At 44.4% G+C, this 25,268-nt stretch overlaps 1 protein-coding gene across 2 annotated transcripts in view; it reads right to left on the bottom strand.

Moving 5' to 3' along the window:
- Nucleotides 1-25,268, bottom strand: part of CEP290 (centrosomal protein 290) — a 1,500,249-nt gene that overhangs the window by 1,062,148 nt on the left and 412,833 nt on the right. For both annotated transcript variants that reach the window (XM_078678872.1, XM_078678869.1), the window contains exons 15-16: nucleotides 21,513-21,613; nucleotides 21,340-21,427 (exon numbers count right to left, since the gene is read on the bottom strand). In XM_078678872.1, the coding sequence (XP_078534998.1) occupies nucleotides 21,340-21,427; nucleotides 21,513-21,613 (189 nt within the window). The remainder of the gene's footprint in view (nucleotides 1-21,339; nucleotides 21,428-21,512; nucleotides 21,614-25,268) is intronic.

Here is a 25,268-nt window from a genome sequence, read left to right as displayed (position 1 = left end):
GAAAAGTTGTTAAGGCAGCTGGAGACAAAATACATATTAAATCTTAACAGCAAGTCTCCCAATGGATTAAATAACACAGAGGACATGCACACATTCTTGTAACACATTTTCCAAGTCTAAAATAAACCACAGTGAAAGACAAATCAAGTAATATTGCAAATGCTAAAAAAATCTCTTATTCCTGTTTTTAAATATCACTTATATTTTTCATATTTTTTATGCACTGAGCACTTTTTTTGACAATGATGATATTATATCTAATGAGCTAGGTTAGGTTTTTTGCCCGGGCTCGGACTCTTAACCATAGAACCTAGTAAAACTTACAAGATGCAAGTGTTGTAAAATACATCAAATTATCGGTGTTAAAGGACAGTCACTAATTGCTAGATTTGCACATATGCAGCAAGGATCCCCCCCTTTTTTTTGCACTGCTATTGCGTAATTTTGCACAAAATTGGTTTTATAGGCATTTATGCCAATATTTGTTATAACTCTAAAGTTTTATTTCTTTAGGAGTTTTGCACAACCAATGCATAATGTTGCACAAATGCGGTTTGATTTTAAAGCATTTATGCTGGTATACATAAATTCTAGAATGTGATGAATTTTAGAGTTTTTATTCGTTTATAAATTATGTAAATGAAATGATTTTACATATATTTATTATTTATTGATTATTTATGGCATAATGTTGCACAGTTACAAATAATGCATTTATGCGGAAATAAATGAGGACTGCCGAATAGTGAAACCGATAAAGAATGCACAATAACCTGATGTATAAGTTATACTGCATACTCAAGTGGACGGACACATTGTCATGAATAGTATATCTTCACTTTTTAGCACCATGTGGTGAGAATGATTGAAAAAAACAAGTATTTAATGTGGAAGTATACTGCAGTGTCGCTATGTGATCAAGGTTACTTGCTAACCGAAACGCGTCATGCCAGAAAGAACCGTGTGAAGAGATAATAAATCTTCCTGAATACTTACCTGCTGCTTGGTGGACCGTTATTCTGTGGTCCAAAAACGCCGTTTGCAGAAGCTGCAAGGATATATATATATATATTTCTATCCAACAGACTCCAACAGTTTTTGAAGAATACAGGACACTCGTAGTTCAGTTATTTCAGATTTATTCCGCAGATGAAAAAATCACGACACGTTTCGCCATTACGGCTTGATCACGTAATGGCGAAACGCGTCGTGATTTTTTCATCTGCGGAATAAATCTGAAATAACTGAACTACGAGTGTCCTGTATTCTTCAAAAACTGTTGGAGTCTGTTGGATAGAATTACGAAGCTGGCTGGTAGCTTAGTGCAGGACCGCCCGTGACAGCCTGACCCCTTTTACCAGCAATAGTGGAGTGTATATATATATATATATATATATATATATATATATATATATATATATATATATATATATATATATATATAATGCAACATTGTAACAAGAAAAAGAACGTAGCATGGAATTTAAAATTCGAGGATTAACTTACTGAAATAGGTGTCGCAGAACTTCTTGTCCCACCGCTGAATCCTCTTTCCATGCTGTGTCTAGACAGTAGTGTCTAGTAAAGGTGTGCAAATTTGTCCATGTTGCCGCTCTGCAAATGTCCGGGAGTGATACTACCTGCGAACAACGCCGTTGAAGTTGCCATCTTTCTTGTGGAATGAGCTTGAACTCTGGATCACAGAGGTTTTCCAGCTTTCTCACGGCATAAAGAGATGGCAGAAGCAATAAATCTTGAAATACTAGATCTGGACAGAGCTAAGCCTTTTCTAGGCCCAGAGAAGGTTACAAACAGTTGGTTCATCTTTCGAAACGATTTTGTCTTGTCGATATGAATTTTAGGCATCTTCTAATGTCTAGTGTATGCAGAGACTGTTCCGCTGCAGAAGAGGGATCCTTAAAGTATGTAGGTAACACCACAGGTTCATCCAGATGAAAAACAGAGGGAATTTTAGGAATGAACATAGGATTTCTCCTGAGAATGACCTTATCCTGTTTAAAGTGAAGAAATGGTTCTGAGATAGAAAACGCCTGTATCTCACTGACCCTCCTGGCTGAAGTGAGAGCTAGAAGTAAGGCCATTTTCGAAGTGATGAACTGCAATTCAGCTTTGTGCACTGGTTCAAATGGAGGCTGCATGAGTTGCGTTAGGACCGTGTTAAGCCTCCATGGGACTGACGGGTGCGTAACGGGAGAAAACACTCTGAAAAGTACTTTCAGAAATTCCTTCATTACTCTCTGAGACCACAGAGATTGACGATTTGGTGTTCTGCGATATCTTGAAATAGCTGCAAGATGCACTTTGACAGATGCATGCGACAGTCCTGCATTGGCTAAATGTAAGTGGTAAGGAAGAATTTGCTCTGGAGACGCCTGAAAAGGATGCAGAGCTTGAGTGGAACACCACTGACAAAATCTCTTCCATTTTGCTGTGTAAGTTTTATTTGTGGAAACTGCCCTGGATTGAGAGAGGATATCCCGACATTCTTACAAAATATTCAAGGAATGAAATTCGTGCTCATGAGGTTCCAGGCTGACAAGTTCAGCGATGTCAATTGTGGATGGAGAACTTGTCCATGGTTCGTAGAGATTAGGTCTTGAATCAGCGGAAACTGTACTCTGGGAGCCACCGACAACTGGAGAAGCTCAGAGAACCAGAACGGTCTTGGTCATGCCGGTGCTATCAGAAATAAATGGTACGGTTCCGATCTCATTTTCCGAAACACCCTCGGTATCAGAGGGAACGGAGGGAACGCGTATGCAAACATACCTGTCCTGCGTAGATGAAGAGCATTTCCCCAAGATCCCGCTTGAGGGAACCTACTTGCAAAGTGTTTGCATTTCTTGTTGTATTCGTTTGCGAACAGATCAAGGGATGGGGTGCCCCATAGACGAAACACTTATAGTGGCTGATCTTGAGCTAATTCCCACTCGTGGGAAACACTGGCTGATTTGCTTAGGATGTCTGCCCATGTGTTGTGAACTCCCGGAACGTGCTGAACCTAGAGAGAGATGTTGTGCAGTAGGAGCCAGTTCCAAATCTCTTGAGCTTGTGCCGAGAAAGGCTTTGACCTTGTACCTCCTTGTTTTAAACAGATAAAACATCGTCCGTGCTGACTAGTACCGGTGAATCGTGAATTCTGGGGAGAAACGCCTGTAATCCCAAGAACTGATTTTAGCTCCACCAAGTTGATATGAAGCTGAGCTTCTTGAGTGGTCCAATGTCCTTGTATTTCGAGGTCTTGTTGGTGTGCCCCCGAACCTTGAAGAGATGCACCTGCTGTCATGCCATAACTGGGGCATTGAGGCTCGAAGAGTAGCCCTTTTGATAAATGTTTCCTGATTCTCCACCATGACAGTGCTGCCTGTATTTGAGGAGTGATGGGGATTCGATCCTCGAAGGACTCTTGAGATTGCACCCATTGCATGTCTAGAAATTCTTTGGGAGGCCGCATGTGCCACCGGGCAATTGGGAACCAAGGGGATGCAGGAAGACATCATCCCTAACAATGATTTGAAGATTCTCACTGAAGGGGACCTTTTTGTTTGTAATTGTGATGCCAGAGTTAATATCTTTTAAAAGTGTTCCTCTGAAGGATACACTTTGGCTTCCTTCGTGTGCAGCCTGGCTCTTAGGAATCGAAGAGATTGCGATGGAATGAGAAGATTTCTCCATGTTGATCTGTAGGCCTAGGCAATGGAAGGGATCTATGCAGCATTGTAGGGAGTGTTGGGAGTCCTGGTATGATGCACCTTTTATGAGCCAATCGTCCAGATAAGGATATATCCGATGGCCTTGTTGTCTCAACTGCGCTGCTACTGGCACCATGCATTTTGTGAAAACCCTTGGCGCGGATTTGAGACCGAAGGGTAACACTTTGAACTGGTAGTGGCGCCCTGCCACAGCGAATCGCAGATACAGCCTGTGTTTGATGTGAATAGGGATATGAAAATAGGCATCTAAGAGATCCAGGGATGCCATGTAAGCTCCCTTACGTAACATCAGGAGAATTTCCTGAAGAGACAGCATACAAAATGATATTTTCCTGATGAATTTGTTCAGGCCTCTCAGGTCCATTACCTGCCTCCATCTGGAAGACTGCTTTTTCCTTATCACTAAAATCCTTTCACTTGCTGTTGAGGTGGAACTTCCTCTATCGCCCCTTTCACAATAAGAGACCAAATTTCTGCCTTGAGGGCTGAAAGATGTTGTTGTTTCCTGTGGACAGGTGGTTGATTCGGGGGCTTCTGAATGAATTCTAAGGTATGGCCTTGACAATAGAATAGAGAGAGGTAATGGTCTTGATTGAGGTATGACGAGGTGGTTGGCACCTTGGCAGTGTCACTGTCTCTGACTGGAGTTCTGTGATTTTCCCCGCACAGCAGACTTCCCTCAAACTGTTAGTTGTTGGAAAACTGACGGTACCCCTGATGATTGTAAGGTTGGTACCTTATTGGACTGGTAAGAAGGTCTCTGATTGTATTGGCCTCTAGAGCCTCTTCTGCGAAAGGATTGGAACCAACTTTTTTGCAGAGAACCTAACGCTCTTGCTGTGTCCGTGTCTGATTTGATTCCTTGAAGAGCATCGTCTACATACTTGCCGAAGAGTTTCTCCCCGTCAAAAGGCATATCTAAGATTTTTGCCTGAACTTCCGGTCTGAATGACTTTGCCTTTAGCCAGCCTTGTCTTCGGAGCGCCACTGCTCCGGCCACCTGTCTAAATGCCATCGACGATATGTCCATAGCTATATCAATGGATTTGGAGGCTGCCCTAGCCCCACCCTGCAAAATAGTGATTGCTTCTTCCTTTTTGTCATCTGGCAGGTGAGACAATAATGGTGCTATGTCTGACCACATCTGCCTATTGTATCGGCTGAGAAGAGCCAGAGCATTTGAGGCTCTAATCGAAGCCGCTGCCATCACTGCTCCATCGATCCTTCTTCCTTCCTTCCTTATCGGGAGGAGCTGAAGTAGCAGAGACCCGGTTTTTGGACTGTCTCTGTGCCGCCTGCATTACTACTGATTCCTGGTGTGGATGCCCAATTAGGCATGCTGGAGAAGACTCTGGGGCACGATATTTCTTCTCTATTCTTTTTCCATGATATTGTGGAATCCCCCAATATCTTCCAGCGGAGAGTTTGCCGGGGACAGTGACGGAGAAGGCGTAGTAGGTAAGATATATTGATCCCATTCTTCACCAGCTGGATCTTCCTGAAGAAGTTCCCCTTCTTCTGGCTGTTCTTCTCCATCACTCTCTGCAAAATCGTCTCTAATAGTAATTATTGGAGAGGTGCGCACATTCTGCACCACAGGCGTCGGTTGAACCACCAAAGCTTGTACGCCAGGATGTGACCCGCTTGAGGTATCCTTAGCAGGGGTTTAGCATCCGGAAAACAACGGTAGTAGTCATTAATCATGTATCACAAATCAGACACTAGAGAAAGAGGCATAGACATTGACTCTTCCCTCACACTAGGGTGTGCTTTGTCTTCCTCCTCGTACTCATATGACTGTTGAAAAGTCTCATATCTTTTGTATCCAGACAATGGACGGTCTTTAAAAGGAAATTCCTCCTGCACTTCTTGGCATTCTTCTTCGTCTGTATCCTGGCTTTTAATATGAAGTTGTGAGGGACTATAGGCCACTCGATACGACCCCTCCTCTTCCGACTGCATACCCAGCAGATTTGAGGGAGGAAGCAGTGACATTTTTGTCCATGAGGTGAATTCTGTGTTTTTTTTGTACGTCGACGAGGCCGTCGATGGTGGAAACCTCTTGATTGAACCCATCGTCATCGATCTTGCCATTGGCGACTTGGAGGCTGTCGTCGACGGAGCTCCCATCGTCGACGGTGATCCCGTCGATGAGGTTGTAGATGGAGAAAGCAGAATGGTCGTCGACGATCTCCCCGTCAATGAGCCTTTCTACGACGAAGTTGTCTTTGTAGATGCCATCGACAACGCTGTCGTCTTCATGATCGTCGTCGTCGTCGACGTCTTCACAGAAACAACTGTTGGAGACGCTCCAGTCTTCGTTGACGGGGCTGAAGACACCACTCTCGTCTCTGAAGACGTTTTTTAAGGTGTATGAGGCAGAGAAGATGAAGATGACTCTTTTTCTTTTATCTTCAACTTTTTTGCATCCATTATCTCCTCAGAAGTTTCTGTCTTCTGCTTTTTAGAGGAGTGTGCCTTGGAGTCATCCTCTGAGTCAGTCTCCGAGGTGGCCTTCTTTTTCTGAAGCCACAACAGCAAACGAGCTTCTCTGTTCTTCAAAGTCTTGGCAGAGAAGATTCTACAATGCTTGCACTCCTTAGGCACATGATTTGGATGAAGACAATACAAATAATCTTTGTGGGGGTCTTCAGAATATAATCTGGCCTTCCCACCAGATCTGCACGGTCTGAAAAGCCTCTTTTTAGAGCTTTCAGACATTTTGAGGCAAAAGGTGAAAAACAGTACCTTCAATCCAGAAGAAATAGATTGTAGCCAGAAAGTTCAAAAGTCCACCAAGGAACAAACTGAGCAAGGCTCAGGGAGACTCCTTCTTACACGACGGCGGTTGGAAATCTGAGGTATGGTTGCTCTGCTGGGGAGTGTGGTGTCAGGGCCGGCAGCCGATTGGCTGGGTTTTGGACCACATAATAATGATGATAGGGCACCAATCACTATACTTCCCTATGGGTTTCTATGCAGTTTTTTCTTTCTATCAGTAAGGAATTCCATCTCATTCCAAGAGGAAGAGACAAGAGGTGTAACAGCTAACCCTACTGTGGGTTCACATGCTGGACAAAATGGTATTCTTGCTCTGCAACAATCTAGGACTTATGATTTCCATGCATAGCACCACAGTCATTGAGTAACTAACAGCAGAGTTACACCAATAACAAATAAGTGTTGAAAGATATTCCAACATAACATATTGTCCTTTGTCCTGCTTCTACTCACACTGCCCTTCACTCATGGTAATAAAAAAATATTTATTTATTTTTGGTGTGTCCTCCAACACAGAATCCACAACCAGAAAATAAACACTTGAAAAGTGTCGTAATGCCGAAAATTTACAACAGAAATTACAACTGCAATATTACAGGTGAAAATATAGTATCTTCCCCAAGTTCTATTGTCTATATAGTGTCTCACTAATTTCAATCTCTCATAAGGCATGGATAAAAAGAGGAAAAGGCATTTGATCGAACGAGGTTAAGTGTTTCATTGACAAGTGGGAATCTCGGAAGGAGATGCCTTTGCTGCTGCTCCTTATGACTATATTCCCTTTAACAAATTGTAGTCTTCTTTCCCATGCTACTGTGTCTGATCGTAAGGGACATGGGAGGATGGATCCGATCAGCATCCCTCAGAAGCAGAATAAGAGGAGTAAATCTCTCTCTCGATTATGGTGTCATGTACTACTGCTCCTAATCCAACATGGCCTGCACTTTACAAGGCGAACAACATTGCTGAAAACCTACCATCATAACTTGTATTAGTCTAGGCTAATATGACATCAGTGGTATATGTCAAATTAGTGCCAGTTTCAGCAAACCTAGAGCCACATTTGCAAAAGGAAAATATCTTACTCCATAGGTCCAAATCCTTGTGCTTGGTTCCCACTCGCTGTCTCCTTTACACTGCCCTCGCCACCCAGTTGCACAGTTTGTGGCATCAAAGTGACCTTTAGTAGGTATTTATTAAGGAAAAATGTCAAGTACGAGACAAAGACATTGTGCCCAAGCGAAATTGGAAATTACTAATATTTTTATCAGGAGGCAAGGCAATTTCCTTATGCAGAGTTGTAGAACAGCAGTGGCACAGATACCCATATTAGACACACAGCTGAAAGAAACAGTAAGTAAATGAAGAAGAGTTATTTTTTTTGCCAGAGTTATATATAACGCGATCTAGACCTCAAGATGTCAGAGCGCTTTACATGAGCACCAGGTACGTTGCAGACGGACACATTCATTAGGTCTTGCGCCTAGCGCTGCACGTGCAGCGATAGACTTCTAGTAGGGGGGTTTCAAAACTAACCTAGGAATCGCACACGCTTGTGCATGCTTTTCTTTTTGGCCCACCCACGCTATTGGCCCTTGCGGGCGTCTTTTCACGCACTTGGCCAAAGGCGGGCGCATTGCTCAACCCATGGCCTATTGGTCTCGGTTACCCGCACCGCCGCCATGTGGTTTCAATTATTGTGCCCAGACACGGGCGCGATAATTGAAACTACAGGTCTAGCTGTGGCGCGCACTCGCGCACCACTCGCTGGCTTGTTGGTTTTAAATTTTTTTGAAGTTTAAAAGAAAATGGTATACTCCTTCCCTGTTTGCCCACTAACCTTCACTGTGATCTGACTTTGGTGCAGTACGAACAATACCCGACGAAAGCAACCTGTCCCCATTGCACAAAACACCTCATTTAATCTTTTCTACTAATCTTTTATATGGTTATTCATTAGCACCATAAAGCATTTCTCCCCGCACAGTTCAACGACTTGAATGCCCACTGCACCTCTTGTACTGGCGAAAACCATCAGAATTGCAGTAGTCTAGAGCGGATCTAGCTTCGTTTTATTTTCTCCGTACAGGGAATGAATACCAAGGAGTCGATCTTGCTGGTGCAATTTCAGCTGCCGCTTACATCCTATTGGGTCAAGCAGCTCAGTTTCCTTGCCAACCTTTCAGGCTGCTGGCAGCTGTGTTTATTCAGCTGTGTGCAGCATGGGGTAAAGGGTAGTGCTGCTGAGACACCACAGCTGAATTGCTTCTCGTAAGCAAGGACCATAAGTACAAAGTGGGTGTTTACGCACCACTTTTAGGTTTTCAAAACACAAATACAAAGCATTGTCATTACAATGCCAATAGCTCAAACTCTTGCAAATGCGAGACGTATTGCATTGCAAATGCTTGTTTTTGTTAGGCACGGGGAGATTAAGTGATTTGCCCAGAATCACAGAATGTTGAGCTTCACTACCGAGATTCTAACACGGTTCCCCAGCTTCAAGGTCAACCGCCCTAGCTGTTTGGCCACATTCTCTCCCCAAGAGATATTATCATTGCTCTATCAGGTGTAAGTCTGCGTACGTGCATGCTTCAGATGTTCTGGCTTTAAAAACATCTCAAAAGGTGGCTGGTTTAATTCGCTGCCTTTTCACCTATCTGCCGGTCAGAGCGCCGAGATGTCCTTCGGAGCCGAGTCGTAGTGCAGATCAAGAACCAATTAACAAGTCTGGTTCTGTCAGAACCAGGGCAGTATTAGACTGTTGGTGTTACTTAGGCTGTTATATCACAACTTCCTCCAGTAATTATGAATGAACCGTAGACTAGAAATCTATACATATTTTTTTATTCAGAATCCAGAGAGCACTTCCTGAGCAATAAAGTGATACTGTCACTGACAACAAGCATCAGTCATGGCCCAAAGGAGTTGCTAACTATCAGCGCAAAGAGATAAAGTAAAACAAATTTATTTATTTTTTCACCAGGTCAAGGTCTAATTGAGAGCCCACCTGTTACTTTGTGCCAGCAGGAAGACACATTTTATGTATGCTCAAAAATGGAAAAAAAGGCCAATCAAAAGATTTAGCACTAAGTCATAATGATGGTGAAGGTAGGATAAGAGACAGCCAAGATAGGGGGGGGGGGGGGGGGGACAGTCAGATGGGAAAGAGGTACAATTGTTCAGCTATGTCTTTATTGAAAAAAAGGAGTTTGACGCAGGAGCATTAGCGATGTTAATAAGTACTTTACATATATTATTTTGATTATTAGGAATGCAGGATACCCTGGATGGATAATAGTGACTTTTTCACCCAAACAACCATTGTGTGGTATGTTTTAAGCCGGTGGAGCAATAACTTGTTAGACTAGTCAGAGGGTTTCCTCCATGTGTGTTCAATGTCGCACATTTTCCACTTTTGGATGGAGAGCTTAGCTTGTTCGTCTGAATATACAGTTTTTGTTCATCTTCAGAGGGCTGGTCTACGCTCTGGTCAAAGGGACTCTTATAAACGAGACAAGGCCAAGAAAATGTGCAATTACAAGATTTCTGCTAGTGAAATGATTCACAAAAACATTCAAGGCAAGGTCATTGCATCTGCGGCAGAGGAAATAAAGAGAGTTCCTTCATCGGCAAAGATTGGATGTGGTGAACAAGGGTAACAATGGGCAGTACCATGTGCCCATTTCTACCAATGGGCACTGTCCTTCTACTAAAATGGCATAATCAGTTGCGCAGATGTACTCCAGAATTACTGTGTCCCTTTACATTCTGTGTGAATCCCACTAGTTAAAAACTGGCAACTAAGGGCATCCACCCCGGAGGCTAATAAATCTGCCCATATGCTGCGGTCATCTGAAAATCAGCTCATGGAGGATAGCAAAGGAAGTTAGCTCAGCACTTCTAGAATACGCAAAGGGGAATATATCATGTGAAGTATAGCACCAGTCATGTACTCTTGATGGCTAAAGTTTAACATTACATATTTAAAACAGAGGATTGAAGGGTTTTGAATGTTGTATTATGACAAGGCTCTAGAAATGACACTGACACCACAGCACTGGAATTCACTCTGCTATTTATGGAGACATGTATAGCTGTTTAGAATAATACCTTGTTATACAAATGAGTTGATTGCTTAAAATACAAATTTTTGTTAGACATACGATATCCAGATTTCTATCCAAAACTAACACACTTCCTTCAACAGACTTCTGATATTTCCCTTTCACTCCTCATTGTATCACTCAATAAGCCTTTTGTACACTTTGTACTACCCTCCTTGTATGGCTGGATTATGCTATTTTTTGAGCTGTGCAACTAAACTTGCGAAACACACAGTTTTTGACACAGTGTTTATAAGAAGTTTCCCTTCGCACCAGTATAATTCACCAAAACTCCGCTAACACAAATCCTCCCATATGCGATATTACCAGTTATTGGACAATATTAGACTAGGAAAGGTTCCTAGATGCCAGTTTGTGTTTCCGGGAAACAAAAAATACTGAACAATGTTGTTTAAAGTAATGAGTTTTCACAGTTTCTTTAAAATGATGAACTTGTTAACTTAGATTTCTCCAGAGAGTGCACCATACAAATCTTTAATCAAGACACAAACAGAAATATGCTTTGCCTGGTTACACTGCAAGACAAAGGAGGGAAATGTGTTTGGATGAGGTCAAATAGACTTTTTGAGCAAAACATTGATTCCAGGTGTCAACAAACTCCCTGGGAGGTAACAAGTTAAGATGACGTGCCTAAAGCTGTGCAAATACATCAGAAATGGTAAAAGTGCCTCCTAACCTTTCAAGTTCATCTTCACTGCTTGTACCTGTTTATCTGAACGTTTGCAAACAGAACAGCTAACTGTGATATTAGCTACCAGTGGAGAAATGATGTGACTTAGGGTAGTGATTTCCACCCTTTTGTCCAATGACGGTGCCCATAACATACTTGTTCATACCCAGAGTAATTCATATCTACGAAAACATTTAGAGGACACAGAAAGTTGATTGCAGGGAGCGCAATTCAATTACAGCTAAATGAACACACACACTGAACACCACTGTTGAAAGTACTCCAGAAAATAACAACCTGAATATTACTATAACTGAGATTCATTAAAATGCACTGACTTGATTGACCGATCTTGATTCTTAAACACAGAAAAATAACTTTCTCAAACAATCTGGTAGCAGAAAGGTTTGAAAAAAAGACTAGACATTCACTAAGACAATTCTTTTAATCAAGGTCGATCTTTCCACCTGGAGACGCATTCTGATGTTTCCTGACCACCACCAACTTGTCACTGCCTTCTCAATCAATACTTCATTGTTCCATGATTGGTTTCCGGATGTTCTATGAGGGGCCTGTTTATGCTAGGACGAAGATGGTGGAGCCTTATAACACTGCTGGTAGGATTAGTGGTAAAGCAGAGGAGAGGCCACATACTACTGATATGTATAAAGCTGGTAGCCTCCTCTGTTTGAGTAAATGCCTATTCCTCATACTCCTCAAAAGGACTACGCCTTTGTTGGAAAAATACCCAGAGATATTGTTATATTACCCTCTCAGTGTCTGACTTGCTGGACTGTAGAGCATCATCTACAGCCAAACAAGGCTTGACTGCCGTAGGGCATGTCTAACATTTTGATTTGTACTTCTGATGTGGAAGAAGAACAGCATAACCAGCGCTGACTTTGCAACACAGACGCTCTGGCAACTTGTCTAAAATTGGTCTTAGCGATGTCCATTGCAGTATCAAGTATTGCCGAAGGCGTCTGCTCCCATTCCTGCGCCTCAGCTCTCTTGTCCTACAGTAGACGTTCCGGACATGGTCCAATATTTGATCACATCCGGGGTTGATATCTAGTGAGTATTGCTAAGGTTTTGGAAGCTATGATGGCGTTACCTGCTGTGGCAGAAAAAGGTTTGCCAATGTCGTCCAGTATCCTGCCTTCTGTGTCTAGTGCTGCTGCACAAGGCGATGTTGGATTGCTGGAGCGTCTTTGTGAAATTTGCATGATAATTGAGTTTACTCTGGGAGACCAATCTAACACGAGGGAGTATTGTGTGGCAGTTTATATTTTTTTTGTCGAGTTTTGGGATTACTGCCAGCACTGTGGGTCATGTTTTCATGATTTCTAATCCCTCCAACCTAATGTGGCAGATGATTGGCATTGACTTAACAGTTTTTCTATCCTACTATTTAAAATCGTAAAGAAAATAATCTGTCTCCTTCATAGGCACTGTAAGTCAAAGCACTTTGATGCTCTCTCAAATCGATTGTGAATTCCACCAAAATCATCTGGAGGGACTCTACTACAGGAGGAGATATCACTTGGAGTAGGTGTAATGTAGTTATCCCATTTTTAGCCAGTGTACTAAAGGAGTATTAACTAACTGCCTTTCCTCTATATCTGAACTGTGCAGCGGAATAGATTGGGGTGCTAAAGGGGAATGATGTGATAAAGGAGTTATTGGACTATTATGCACTGGCTTGCAAGGTGAGGATGACCACATTTGTGGTCTAAAGTCTGATAGTGTTGTAGGCTTCGAAAGTTGCCTTCTAGGATTAGAAGTAGGTGGTTTCGGAAAGAGCTCATCAGCAAACGTCCAACACAGGTTTTTGACCAAGGTTGCCGACACCTGCATCATCACCTCAGGTGGTGCTTGTATTGTTTGTTTTTTTGTGTCCAATATGTATTGCTATCCTTCACCATCAAAAACAACAACAACAACATCGTCATCGTCATGGTGGTGATCAAAAGGCTTGTTCTGGTTGTCTATATGACCATGATGTGTTGCAAATAAGCTCTCCTCGGATTCTTCTTCAGCGCATTGGTATTTTACTTTTAACAGCATGGGACTGTATTTCGGTCTGAAAGGCCCCTTTTAATCTAAGTGTACCATGTCAAGAAGACATTGCAGTGGATAAGGCGAGACCTTAGTCTTTGAGATAGGTTCTGGCAGTGTTGTAATTGGAAAGCCATTATCGGATATGAGGGTTAGTCTTGTGCTTTTTAGTGTGGTCAATATATTTATTCTCGATGACTGTGTGGTTGTCATCAGCAGTGCTGTTGTCGTCAATGCAGACAATGACATGGGCCTTGGAGAATGTCATTGACGGCGATTCATCTAAAGTTGTTGTTGGACGTGTTCTGGTTTACAGTATTGCGGTCAACGGTATTCTCGACGACCGGGTTCTGATCGATGTTGTCGAAAGATGGGATTAGTCGCCAGAAGTTGATGATGTCAACATTAGTGCTCTTGTCAATGATGTCATCATCAACAATGTTTTTCTGGGTGGCGAAGTCGATAGTGTCAATGTCAATGTCTTCCATTGTTGAGGATGATGCGGATGATGATGATGATGTTTTTGTCTACTACAAAGATGAAGAGTTTCTTAGAAGACCTCATGATCATTGTTTGAGAGTTGCTGGCTCAGAAGACGGTTTGTGATGCTTTTTTATGGTAAACTTCCAGTCAGAACGACTATGTTTGAGGTTGAGCTCTCCTCCCTTGTAGACGTTTTAAAAGACTTCTTTTGGTGGTTCTTCAGAGGCTGCAGGTTTTACCTTTGGTATTACCTTTGAAGGAATTTCACTGTAAATACGCCCTTTTATGTAATTTTCCTGATGATCTGAGGGAGCCTTCACCTTCTTCCTCACAAGTCTGTACATCATCCAATGCCATCTTCTGAAGCCATAGTAACAGACTTGCCTCTCCATCTTTGAGAGGTTTTGTAGAAAATGTTCTACAGATCTTACAGTCCCTTATCTTTTGGGCTGAATGCGGGTCCTAAGAGTGGAGCTTCTTTATTGACACAAGTTCCACATTGTCTAAGGCTAAGTAAACTGATGAGCCAATGTCCATTTCCTCAGAAATGTGAAGAAACACATTAATAAACCTACCTACCTGACTGACTGAACTCTACGCAAAGGGACTCCCTTCACACATGAAGTGTCTTAGAAATCTGAACTATTATAGGGAGAGGTGAAAACTGTGCCTTGCGCGGATTGGCTGAGCTTTGGAACTTTTATAATGATGTGAATAGGATAAAGTTGATAATGTGTTAAAACCTTTCTGTTTAAGTATAACATTGTGCTGCTCATTAAGTCTACAGTCAGACTCCAGTTATATGATGGGGATAATTCAAGCAAGTAAATCTATGTAAGTACCACTGTTGTAGAATCAGCGCTCATGGACATTTTACAAGTGGATGGGTGAGAGATTGGGTATTTGGGGAGAAAGATGAGCTGAAAAAAAAGAACAAATTACTTACCTCCGGTAACGACAAGAGACATATATTAGTTATAGATTCCTTACCTTAGAATTACCCCCAGGCGTCAGACTGGATCAGGAGAAATGTTTTAGCACCACGCCTGTGCATCGGTATGTGGCGACGGTCGACTCAGCGTCAGTCGTCGGCGTCGTGGTTGCAGAGAGGACGTTGTGGTATCTACTTAGACGCTGCCCCTGCACGCTGACGTCAGTTCTGACACAACTTTCCATGCCAGAAGCGCAGAGCCACGCAAGACACTGACCACTGGTTCACATAACTAGGGCCCTGCAAGGGAGTCCCTATCCCTAGAAGTCAGTTCACAGAACGGGATGATGGGTGGGGCAGTACGTAATCTATAACTAACATATGTGTCTTACAGATGCATCATTACCGAAGGTAAGTAACTGGTTGATCTGAAAGAGATCATTAGTTATAAATTCCTTACCTTAGAATAGATACCCCAGCAATACCAACCCAGGAGGTGGGTCTGCAAACCAAGTTCACAGCAGGAAGTCCTGGATAACAGACCAGCCGAAAAAGCTGTCCCTCCAGACTTGGCTGTCCAGGCAGTAATGCTGTGTAAACGTGTGCAATGGTGTCCACGTGGCTGTCTGGCAGATTTCCAGTAGGGAACTCCACGTCCTAAAGCATTAGTGGATGCCATCGCCCTGGTAGAGTGGGCACGCAGTCCTACTAGAGGTTCATTTTTACTTAAAGAATAGCAGATCTTAATGCATAGGACAACTCATCGAGAGATGGTACGTTTGTGCACTGCCCGAACTTTCTTGACGCCCACAAAACTCACGAAGAGTTGTTCACCAACCCGGAAATCTTTAGTGCGGTTAAGGTAGAAAGACATTGCACATAGACTGTGGAGTCTCTCCCCCTCTTTGGAAAGGTGCGGAGTCAGGAAGAAGGTAGGCAATGTAATGGGCTGACCTATGTGGAAAGAGGTAACCACTTTGGGAAGAAAAGAGGGCTTAGTAAGGAGGACTACTTTGTCCGGATGAACAGCAAGAAAAGGAGGTATGGAAGATAAGGTCTGAAGCTCACTCACCCTGAGAGCAGGGGTGATGGCAAGCAAGAAAGCAGTCTTCAAAGTAAGGAGACAAAGAGGGCAGTTATGTAGTGGCTCAAAGGGAGCACACATAAGATAAGTGAAGACATGATTCATGTCCCACTGGGGCATTACGGAAAGAGAAGGAGGAAAAAGATGAGTAATGCCCTTCAGAAATCTGTTAACAATAGGGGACTTGAAAAGAGAAGGCTAATCAGGAAAACGAAGAAAGGCCGAAATGGCCGAAAAATAGACTTTAAGATGCCCAGAGCAGAGCCCTGCTGGGCCAAAATAAGAATGAAGAGGAGAACCTCTGAAAGAGGTGCAGAAAGGGGATCCAAACCCTTTGCTGTGTACTATGCCACAAATTTGTTCCATTTACAGGCGTATACCATTTTAGTGGAGGAACGCCTAGCTGTCAAGATGACATCACAAACTTCAGGATGAAGGTCAAATGCTGCCAACTGTCGCCGAACAATCTCCACGCAATGAGGTGGAAGCTAGACAGGTTCGGGTGGAGGACTGTCCCCTGCTGCTGCAACAGAAGATCCTCCTGAAGAGGCAGTCGGATTAGAGGATCGATGACCATGCTCAAGAGCTCGGGGTACCAGACTCTTTGTGCCCAGTCTGGAGCCACAAGAATTGCTTGAGCCCGGTCGCGCTTGATCTTTTTCAGCACTCTGGGCAGAAGTGGTACAGGAGGAGAGGCATACAGGAGGCCGCAACTCCACTCATGACGAAAGGCGTCGCTGAGCGAGTGCCATCTTGGAAACTCCAACACGCAGAACTACTGACATTGCATGTTCTCTTTGCTGGCGAACAGATCTAACCAAGGCTCTGCCCACTACTAAAAAAGACCTTACACCACCTCCGAGAGAAGACGCCATTCATGATCCATCATGCACCGGTGGCTGAATTCGTTCGGCCTGGCATTCAGGGAACCTGCCAGGTGTTGAACCACCAGGGACATGCCCCGATGTTACAGCCATGTTCAAAGGCGAAGAGCCTCTTGACATAGGGTATATGACCCCACCCCGCCCTGTTTGTTGCAGTACCACATGGCGGTGGTCTTGTCAACGAATACCTGCACTACTCTTCCTTTAACAGAAGGAAGAATGCTTTCAGTGCAAGACGAATCACCCAGAGCTCCAGAAGGGTAATGTGGAGCCCGGACTCCGCCAGAGACCAGAGACCCCTGATCTCTGCCTCTCCCATGTGGCCACCCCATCCCAGGAGTGACGCCTCCGTCACTACTGTGAACTCCGGTCGGGAAAGGGAGAAGGATCTGCCACTGACCCAATCCTGGTCTGTGAGCCACCACTGCAACTGACTTGCCATCCCATCCAACATCTGAACGACATTGGAAAGATTCTCCTGATGCTGCGCCCTCTGGAACTTCAGGTCCCACTGCAGATCCCGCATATGCCATCTGGCATGATCCACCAGCAGGATGCAGGAGGCCATAAGGCACCAGGGTCAGTCTAACCGAAATCCGGGATGGAGGATGAAAAATCGGAATCATAGCCCGAATATCGCTGCTCTGGAGGATAGACCCGAAACTGCGCTGTGTCCAGAACCGCTCCAATGAAAAGGAGCTTATGAGAGGGAATCCAGTGCGACTTCAGCACGTTGACTGTGAACCCCAGCAAATGCAGGAGGTCCGCTGCAGTCTGGACGTGGGAGACGACAGCCTGGGGGCGAGCCCGCCTTCAACAGCCAGTCGTGATAGGGGAAAACTGGAACCCCTGACCTGCGCAGATGAGTTGCGACCACCCGAGGGCCGCTGGTATGGCCAAAGGGGAGCACAGTAAACTGAAAGTGCTTGTGGTCTACCGTGAACCGTAGGTAACGCCGGTGGGCAGACAAGACAGGGATGTGAAAGTAAGCGTCCTGCAAGTCCAATGCTACCATCCAGTCTCCAGGGTCGAGGGCAGACAAGACCTGAGCCAAGGTTAACATCTTGAACTTCTCCTTCGGGAGGAACCGGTTGACGTCCCTGAGGTCTAAGGCCTTTGACCTTCTAGGGTCCTAGGAAGTAGTGCGAGTAGAAATTACGACCTACTTCTGGGACAGGGATGCGTTCGATAGCTCCCTTGGCCAAGAGAGCAGTAACTTCCTGATGGAGAAAGGCCAAATGATCCTCAGACATGCAATGGTGTCGGTGGCATGGAGGGAGTGGTAGTCTCGAAGGGGAAGAAGTAGCCCCTTCGGACTATTTGCAAAACCCACCTGTCCGACATGATGTTGTACCAGTAAGGGAGGTGATGGCGAATCCTGCCGCCCACTGGCAACTGGTGGACCTGAAAGGTTGGACTAGGAAGGTTTGGAGGCTGCTGCGGGGGGGCATTGGTGGACTGGACACCTGCTGGCCCCCAGACCCACGACCCAGGGTCCCACTTGACCAGCCACGCAGAGGCTGGGTAGCGTGCGCGGTCCAGTAGCTCTTAGTGGAACATGGTGGGGCACCCCTTCCGTAGCCACGAAAGGGGCGAAAGGCAGACTGCATGGGGCGAGAAGTTGCTGCAGGCCCAAGGATCTGGCCGCAGCCCTAGAGTCCTTGAAATGCTCTAGCGCGTTTTCCGTCTTGCCACCAAACATGCGAGGGCCATCAAAGAGCATGTCCAAAAGAGTAGATTGGACATCCCGAGAGAAGTCAGATGTTGTTAGCCAGGCATAGCACCTCAGGGCTACTGACGTGGAAACCGTTCTACCCAGGGAGTCGGTGGTATCCAGCCCACACCAGATGGTGAATTTTGCTACATCTCGACCTTCAGCCACGGTGCGGGTGAGCACGGCCTTGACCTCCTCTGGGCACTGTGGCAGCACTTACGCAACCGTATCCCACACCGTATGTGTGTAACGGCCAAACAGACAAGCAGTGTTCACGGTCCGCAGTCCTAAGCTAGCGGAAGAAAACATCTTCTTCCCAAGATGGTCCCTATCTTGGGGAGCAGTGGGGAGTGTGCCTTTTGAGGATGAGGCTTGGACCACCAAGCTCTCAGGTGTAGGGTGTTGGGAGAGGAACAATGGGTCACCCAGGGCCGGGCAACCATCCTGTCCAAAGGGGAACCTGTGCTGGGATTGGATCAAGTGGCAAGAAGGATGTCAGTGAGGGCCTCATTAAAAGGCAGCAGGGGCTCCGAAGAGGCTGCTGCTGGCTGAAGCACCTCAGTCAGGAGGTTAGTCCTGACAGCCACCGTAGGAAGCTCGAAACCCAAGGCCTCAGCCACCCTACGCAATACCACAGCGTAGGAGGCTACCTTCTCCGTAGCCACAGTAGGGGGCGAAAGCATACCAAGGTCTGGGGAGGGGTCCAGACCACTCGCTTCACCCAACTCCCCTCTCCAGTCAGGTTACTCAAGCTGGTCTCCAAAAGGGTCAATAGACCCCACTCAGTTCTCCTCACCCTCCTCTGGCTGCCAATCAGGGCAGTAGGTAACGCCAGGGAAGAACAGTGGGGCAAAGGTACCTTCAGATGCCGGTACCAACGTCGGTCGACGCCAGTCTGGCACCGTGTTCACATTGGAGGCGAGGGTGGGGTGAACGCCAGTTGGGGGAACAACCGGTGTCGGGGGCGTCGTCACTGGAATCGGCTTCGGGGAACGTACCGTGAGGTCGACCGCCACCGCTCCGTATCCAGGCCTGGAATCTTGGGGACCCTGCGGCGCCGGAGCCGTCGACATCTAAGGCCCAGAGCCTCAGCCAAGTCTGTAGGGCCCAAAGGCACGCCTGTGGAGTCGGGCTGCCCAAAGATGCTGTGCAGCGCTTTGTAGAACTGACAAAGCTGGGCTGGGGAAGTTGCGGCTCTCGGAAAGGGAGGGAAGCGCGGAGCCATCCCAACGGGATCCGAGGAGGGAGCTGGAGAGCATCAATCCTCCAAGTCCCATGGCGCGTCGGCCGATGGACGGAGAGAAGGCGAAGAGCGGCAGTGCTTTTTTGCCTTCTTCTACGACTTACCCGAAGAGTGCAAAGAATTCGATGGGGCATTTGGTGAAGGCTCCGCAACAGGTCCCATGAGCTTCCCCTCAACTGGGACCTCGGGCAGCGCGGAGCAGACTGCTGGGCCTCCAAAAGCTTTCGGGACTGCTCCCGCCAAGACTTCGGGTTCAAGGCCTGGCATTCGGAGCACAACTTTGGGTCATGGTCGCGCTCCAGGCACCAAAGACACACGAGGTGTAGATTGGTGACCAACGTCAACTTATGACAGGAGTCACAAGGCTTGAAACCTCAGCCGACGGCTGGACATCCATCATGCACCAGGAGTCGGAATATTCAAAAGACGTCGACAAAGAGTAGAAAGAAGGTTAGTCAAAAAGCGAATAGGTGGCAAATTCTCTCCGGATCTGCGCTGGCTGGCGGGGAAAAAGAAAAGAACTGACGCCAGCATGCAGGGGCGGCATCTAAGTAGACTCCGCGATGTCATCCTGGTGACCACGACGCATATGGACGCGGAGTCGACAGACGCCACCTACCAACGTGCAGGGATACTGCTAAGTAAAAAAGTCTCTGGATCCAGTCTGATGCCTGGGGGTAATTCTAAGGTAAGGAATCTATAACTAATAGTCTCTTTCAGATACCGACTTTACAGCATTAAACAGAGACAGGAGCCATGAGCAGAATTAAAATGAAAAAAAAGAAAAACAAGATATCAATTTTATATAGAGGACAGTGTAGAGAGTAAAAGTTTTTTAACCTTACTTGTACAGAGAGTGTGTACAACAGTTACAAAGTGATTCACAAAAGGAGGAGAACAGGATAAATTATTGGAATTTATTAGCACTAAACTAAGAGGAAAATCCAAAGGACGCCATATCAGTAAGGATAGTCAGAATACACAGTGATCAAAGAAATAAGAAAACAAGCATTGCGTAGGCTCACGCCTAAACAGCGGACACGCCTAAACAGCAAGACGGGCAGCAGGAGTCTGTAAGCCCAGTCCTTTTTAGACTGGCGGGGGGGGGGAGCGTGTTTTTCTTTCTCCCCTCTTCTCCTTTGGCTGGAATGTAAACAACGGGCGTGTTTTTGACTGTTGTTTTACATTCCAGCCAATGGAGAAGAGGGGAAAAAGAAAGTCAAAGTCAAAAACACGCCCCCCAATCCGAAAAAGACGGGGCTTAGATCGAAAACATAATGTCACTGGGACCTCTTCTCCAATGGCTGGCCACCGTTTAGGAGGCCAGCCAATGGAGAAGAGGGGCGGGGCTTAACCTCGCTACTCCGTCATTAAATCTCGCCAGCGAGACTGCACATGTGCGCATCCTATGCTAGCCCAGACCTAAAATCAAGGATGCCATCAAAATAAATTGATGCTGCAATATGTACAAGAAGAGTCACCCACGGCCATAAAAGAAGATGTAGGACTAAATAAATGAGGGTGGTTGAGTTTCAAGTGAGGAGGAAAACAAGGAAGCTTATGGCAGATTTTCAGAGTATAGTAGTCAGGTATAAAAACTGCAACATATAAAAATAAGTACGTGTTTTACCTAATGAAGCTGCTCTTTTTCCTTTGTCTTGCGCAAGTTTACGGATGTGTTGCTTCAATTCGACTCTTTCTTCCTCCAGTGTCTCAATCTGCATATTTTGAAAATATGTTTCAGATGATAAATTGTGAAGTACTTAAATGAAATGCAACATCATAAATAAAAATGTTCCTTACCTCTTTTAGCAAAATTTGGTTTTCGGCTCTGTACTGCTGCTGTTTTATGGTTTTGTGGTTTTTGAATTCGGTTAGATCAATCACTGTCTTTGGATCAAGTCCTAAGGCAGTAAAAAATTAAGTTGGTAAAGAGGAGCCAAAGTAACATAAATAATGTTACAACAACAATGGGTGTCTAGGATCCTCCTGCATTTGCACAGACAGTAAAATAGTTTGCCACTCTTGAATTATAAAAAGTAGTACCAAATAGTATTAGGATTCTTACCTGCTTCTTCCACGGGATTATAGCCGAATATTAGTTTAATATTTTTTTTTTTTTATTTCAGCAAGAGGTTAATTTTTTACAGAGCACATTCAGATCTGCCACAGCGATTGAGCAAATATTAAACTGAACACCTTAAAATAATTTTAAAGCTTGCACATACGTTTAGAAGAAAGAACTAATTTAAGAATATAAAAAAAAGAAAGAGAAAGCCACAATACAAAATAAGAACGGAGAGGTGAAAGAAAAGCAAACATTAGGTTACCATCTCAAAAAGGAATGAAAAAAGCAAGCCACACCAATATCTTTTAAGAGAGACAGTTTTAAAGAGGTCAGATTTCTACTCCTAAAGGGTTAAAGAGCATTGCAGCATCAGCTGATGAAACTGATGGATATTCATGCAGCATAACTGTTTGATATAATGTTTCAGAATCCACCAGTTGTCCTTAAAGTCCTACAAGAGAGAGAACGGCCACATAACTGCAACATGGTGATTGAATGACGATTATTCACAACTATTTGTGGAAACATGTACAGAATACCCCAGGGAGTTGCTAAGGCAAGACGAAGAAGAAGTTCCACAGTTCATTTGTGATATGTCTAGCAACAAGTGGTAAAGCAAAAAATCAGCAGGAATGAAAAATGAGTTGTAATTTTTTCCCAACTAGAGAACTAAATAGTCTTAACTGGACCCGTTCAGTGCTATCTGCATTCAAGTTGGAGCAAAATGAAGATGAAATCCAGAAAGCAGCATGCTCTAGGAGTATGGATGGGAGAAACACCTGTTTTTAAAAGACAGAATACTGTCAAACATTAGGCCTGCAAACACTGGGATAAAATTATTGCCCGGAGCCCTACCTTGTAGCCCTTGATAACATTATGAGGATTCCTAACTTTGCCAGTCTTCCATTGTTTAAATACATGACTATACTAGACTTTGGTTGTATTGACAAAACCTATGCCTACTTTCAAGAGATGCAAAACAATAATAAAGCAAGTCAATTGTGATGAAGCTTGGCTAGACAAAATGAGCGCCACAATAGGCAACTTCCGGGCAACTCGATATAAGGATATAAAGATAATTGATGAACAAAGGAATATACCAACCAACTGAGGTATCAGTCTTTCCATGTTAAATTCAGATTGGGCATCCTGCCGATTACAAAAGTCATGTTTATTTGCAGCCCACCAGAACGATATAAGTCAGTTAGCTGCTCACCTGCATTACTTGTGATGAAAAGGTTGCACATTTCTTTTTCCTCTACCATTTATTTAAGAATAGCGACTGTACTGGATAAAATGGTGGCACAGCATTTAAGAGCAGGTGGATGTGAGATCACTGTGTTAGAGACATTCTACTCCACAAAACAGCTTTCTTTGTACACCTCCATAAGATGTAGCTTGCCCATGCCACAGCAGCCATGAGATGTAGTTTGCCTCATGCCACACCAGCAGTGCTTGTGGCACCGTATTATCCCTGATCAACATAAGGAATGGACTACAAAAGGACCAGGTTGACATTCTCCTCCTTCATAATAACACTAGAAGGTGACCATTCAGACCTGAAGGAAACAAACAATCCTTTCCTCTCCCTGACCTCACACCAAGCCTCGCTGCTGTAAGTATCAAAGGTTTAGTCCATACTTGTGCTCTTTGGGATAATGTTTCAATAATACCCTTTCTTCAGCATTTCAGAATAAGTGCAGTTGAGTTTCAAGCAATGGCACCCTATTTGCAACATTCATACGGCATTAATAATAGTACCACTATATACAGCTTTTCAGACTACAAGTTCTGATGTTATTGTGATCATTACATTTAGTTGTGTATCTAAATATTACAATCTCTCAACAAAATGAAAACCTGAGCTGGAAGTGTAAGTTGAAGTGCTGTGATAACTACCTTCATCAAAACAAACTACTCACTGCCTTATTAAATCATCATTACATGAGCCAGTTTTACATTGCTGTATAAATGTCCAGTGAAAAAGAAAACTAACTTTTCTACTAAATGTTCATCCGTTATTGAGATGTAAGGTAGAACAATGGTTAGCCATGTTCCTGAAATCAAAGGATAAGTTTCCCCTGTGGATTTTGATCCACTGAAGTTTGAACAGTCTTTTCTGAAGGAGATCTCCATTCACTGAGGCTGTTCCAAGACTACACTCTTTACCTTTATTGACCGTACTGATGTTGTTCATGCTGCCCAGAAGGTTGGCTATGTTGGTATCGCTGCGGAGGGCCAGGTGGACATTGAATTCTCCGAGGAAAATGTAGTGTTCGGTGTGAATGGCTTGGGGGGCGATGAATTTGGAGATGCGTCGCAGAAGCTAAGGCGGGGTCCTGGAGGTCAGTAGGAGAGGGTGCCTCCGACGGTGGTTGTGCTGTCTATTCTGAGCTAGAAGTTGAGGTGTTCCATGATCGTGGTGTTGTCATCCGTAGCGGTGGGGCAGTGGATGGATTTCTTGTGGATGATGGCGATTCCACCTCCATGTCTGTGCCAGTAAACAATCTTGTAGCTGAGGGGTGTGGCTGTGGCGATGTAGGATATCCTCACGGGTGATAAGCTGCGCAATACAAATCCATCTAACATAACATAATCATAACCAATGAGGTTAATGACGGAGGATATCAACTGTGCACTCGGATTGCATTCAGTTCTGTGTAATCGGTGTAGGAGACAAAGTTTACCATGAGGTTTTGGAACTGAAAATATGGAAGCCCTTCAGGTCATGCTGAATGACAAATAAATCCTTCAGACAAATTTTCCTCAATGTATCCTGCTCGGATATGGCATATATACCCATGGGTTGTTTTTGCCCCTCAATTAAACATATAGCAAAGGCATATGGTCTATGTGTGGGGTAGGGTGTCTGCCTCTTTCTCACATAAAAGATCAAGGAACTGCTGGCATTCCTCTGGAATTATTTCATCCACTACCTGATTTTATTGCGTCCAGACTTGAAGACTGAATCACAGATGGCACTGGAAAACAATATGCCGAATATTATTGTGAAGAAAACTGAATGACTTCCTTGGTCCAGTAAATGGAATGATTTTTGACTCCTCAACCATGAAGTTACCAGAAAGACAGAGATGGTGGGTGGATCAATGTTATTGAAATTAATAATTTCAACATGACTGGTTAAAGTAGCAATAACCAAACGATTAGTTATTTTTAAACACATCTGGATGTTTATGGAGTCCCCATGACCTGCACTGATCGGTTCAGTATTTGCGTTGGTCCTCAATAGAACATGACAATCGTGCACAAAAGGGCCATCCATAGGTAAACCTCATGCTCCCAAGTCCAGTAGGACCCAAAACAATAAGTGAAATTGTGGTAATCACAGCATCATAGTCAAAGAAAAAATTGGCTTTTCAGTAGCATGAAGCACTCTACTAAGACAAAGCCTGTGGTTGAAGACCAAATCTCTGTTTTCTTGAATCTGTGGGTGTCTCATAAAATGGCGCTCATGAGCACAATAAAAACAA

This window comes from Lissotriton helveticus, chromosome 1_1, assembly GCF_964261635.1.
Source record: "Lissotriton helveticus chromosome 1_1, aLisHel1.1, whole genome shotgun sequence".
Classification (NCBI taxonomy): domain Eukaryota; kingdom Metazoa; phylum Chordata; class Amphibia; order Caudata; family Salamandridae; genus Lissotriton; species Lissotriton helveticus.
The sequence above is the reverse complement of the archived record's forward strand: the minus strand, read 5'-3'. Positions and strand labels throughout refer to the sequence as shown.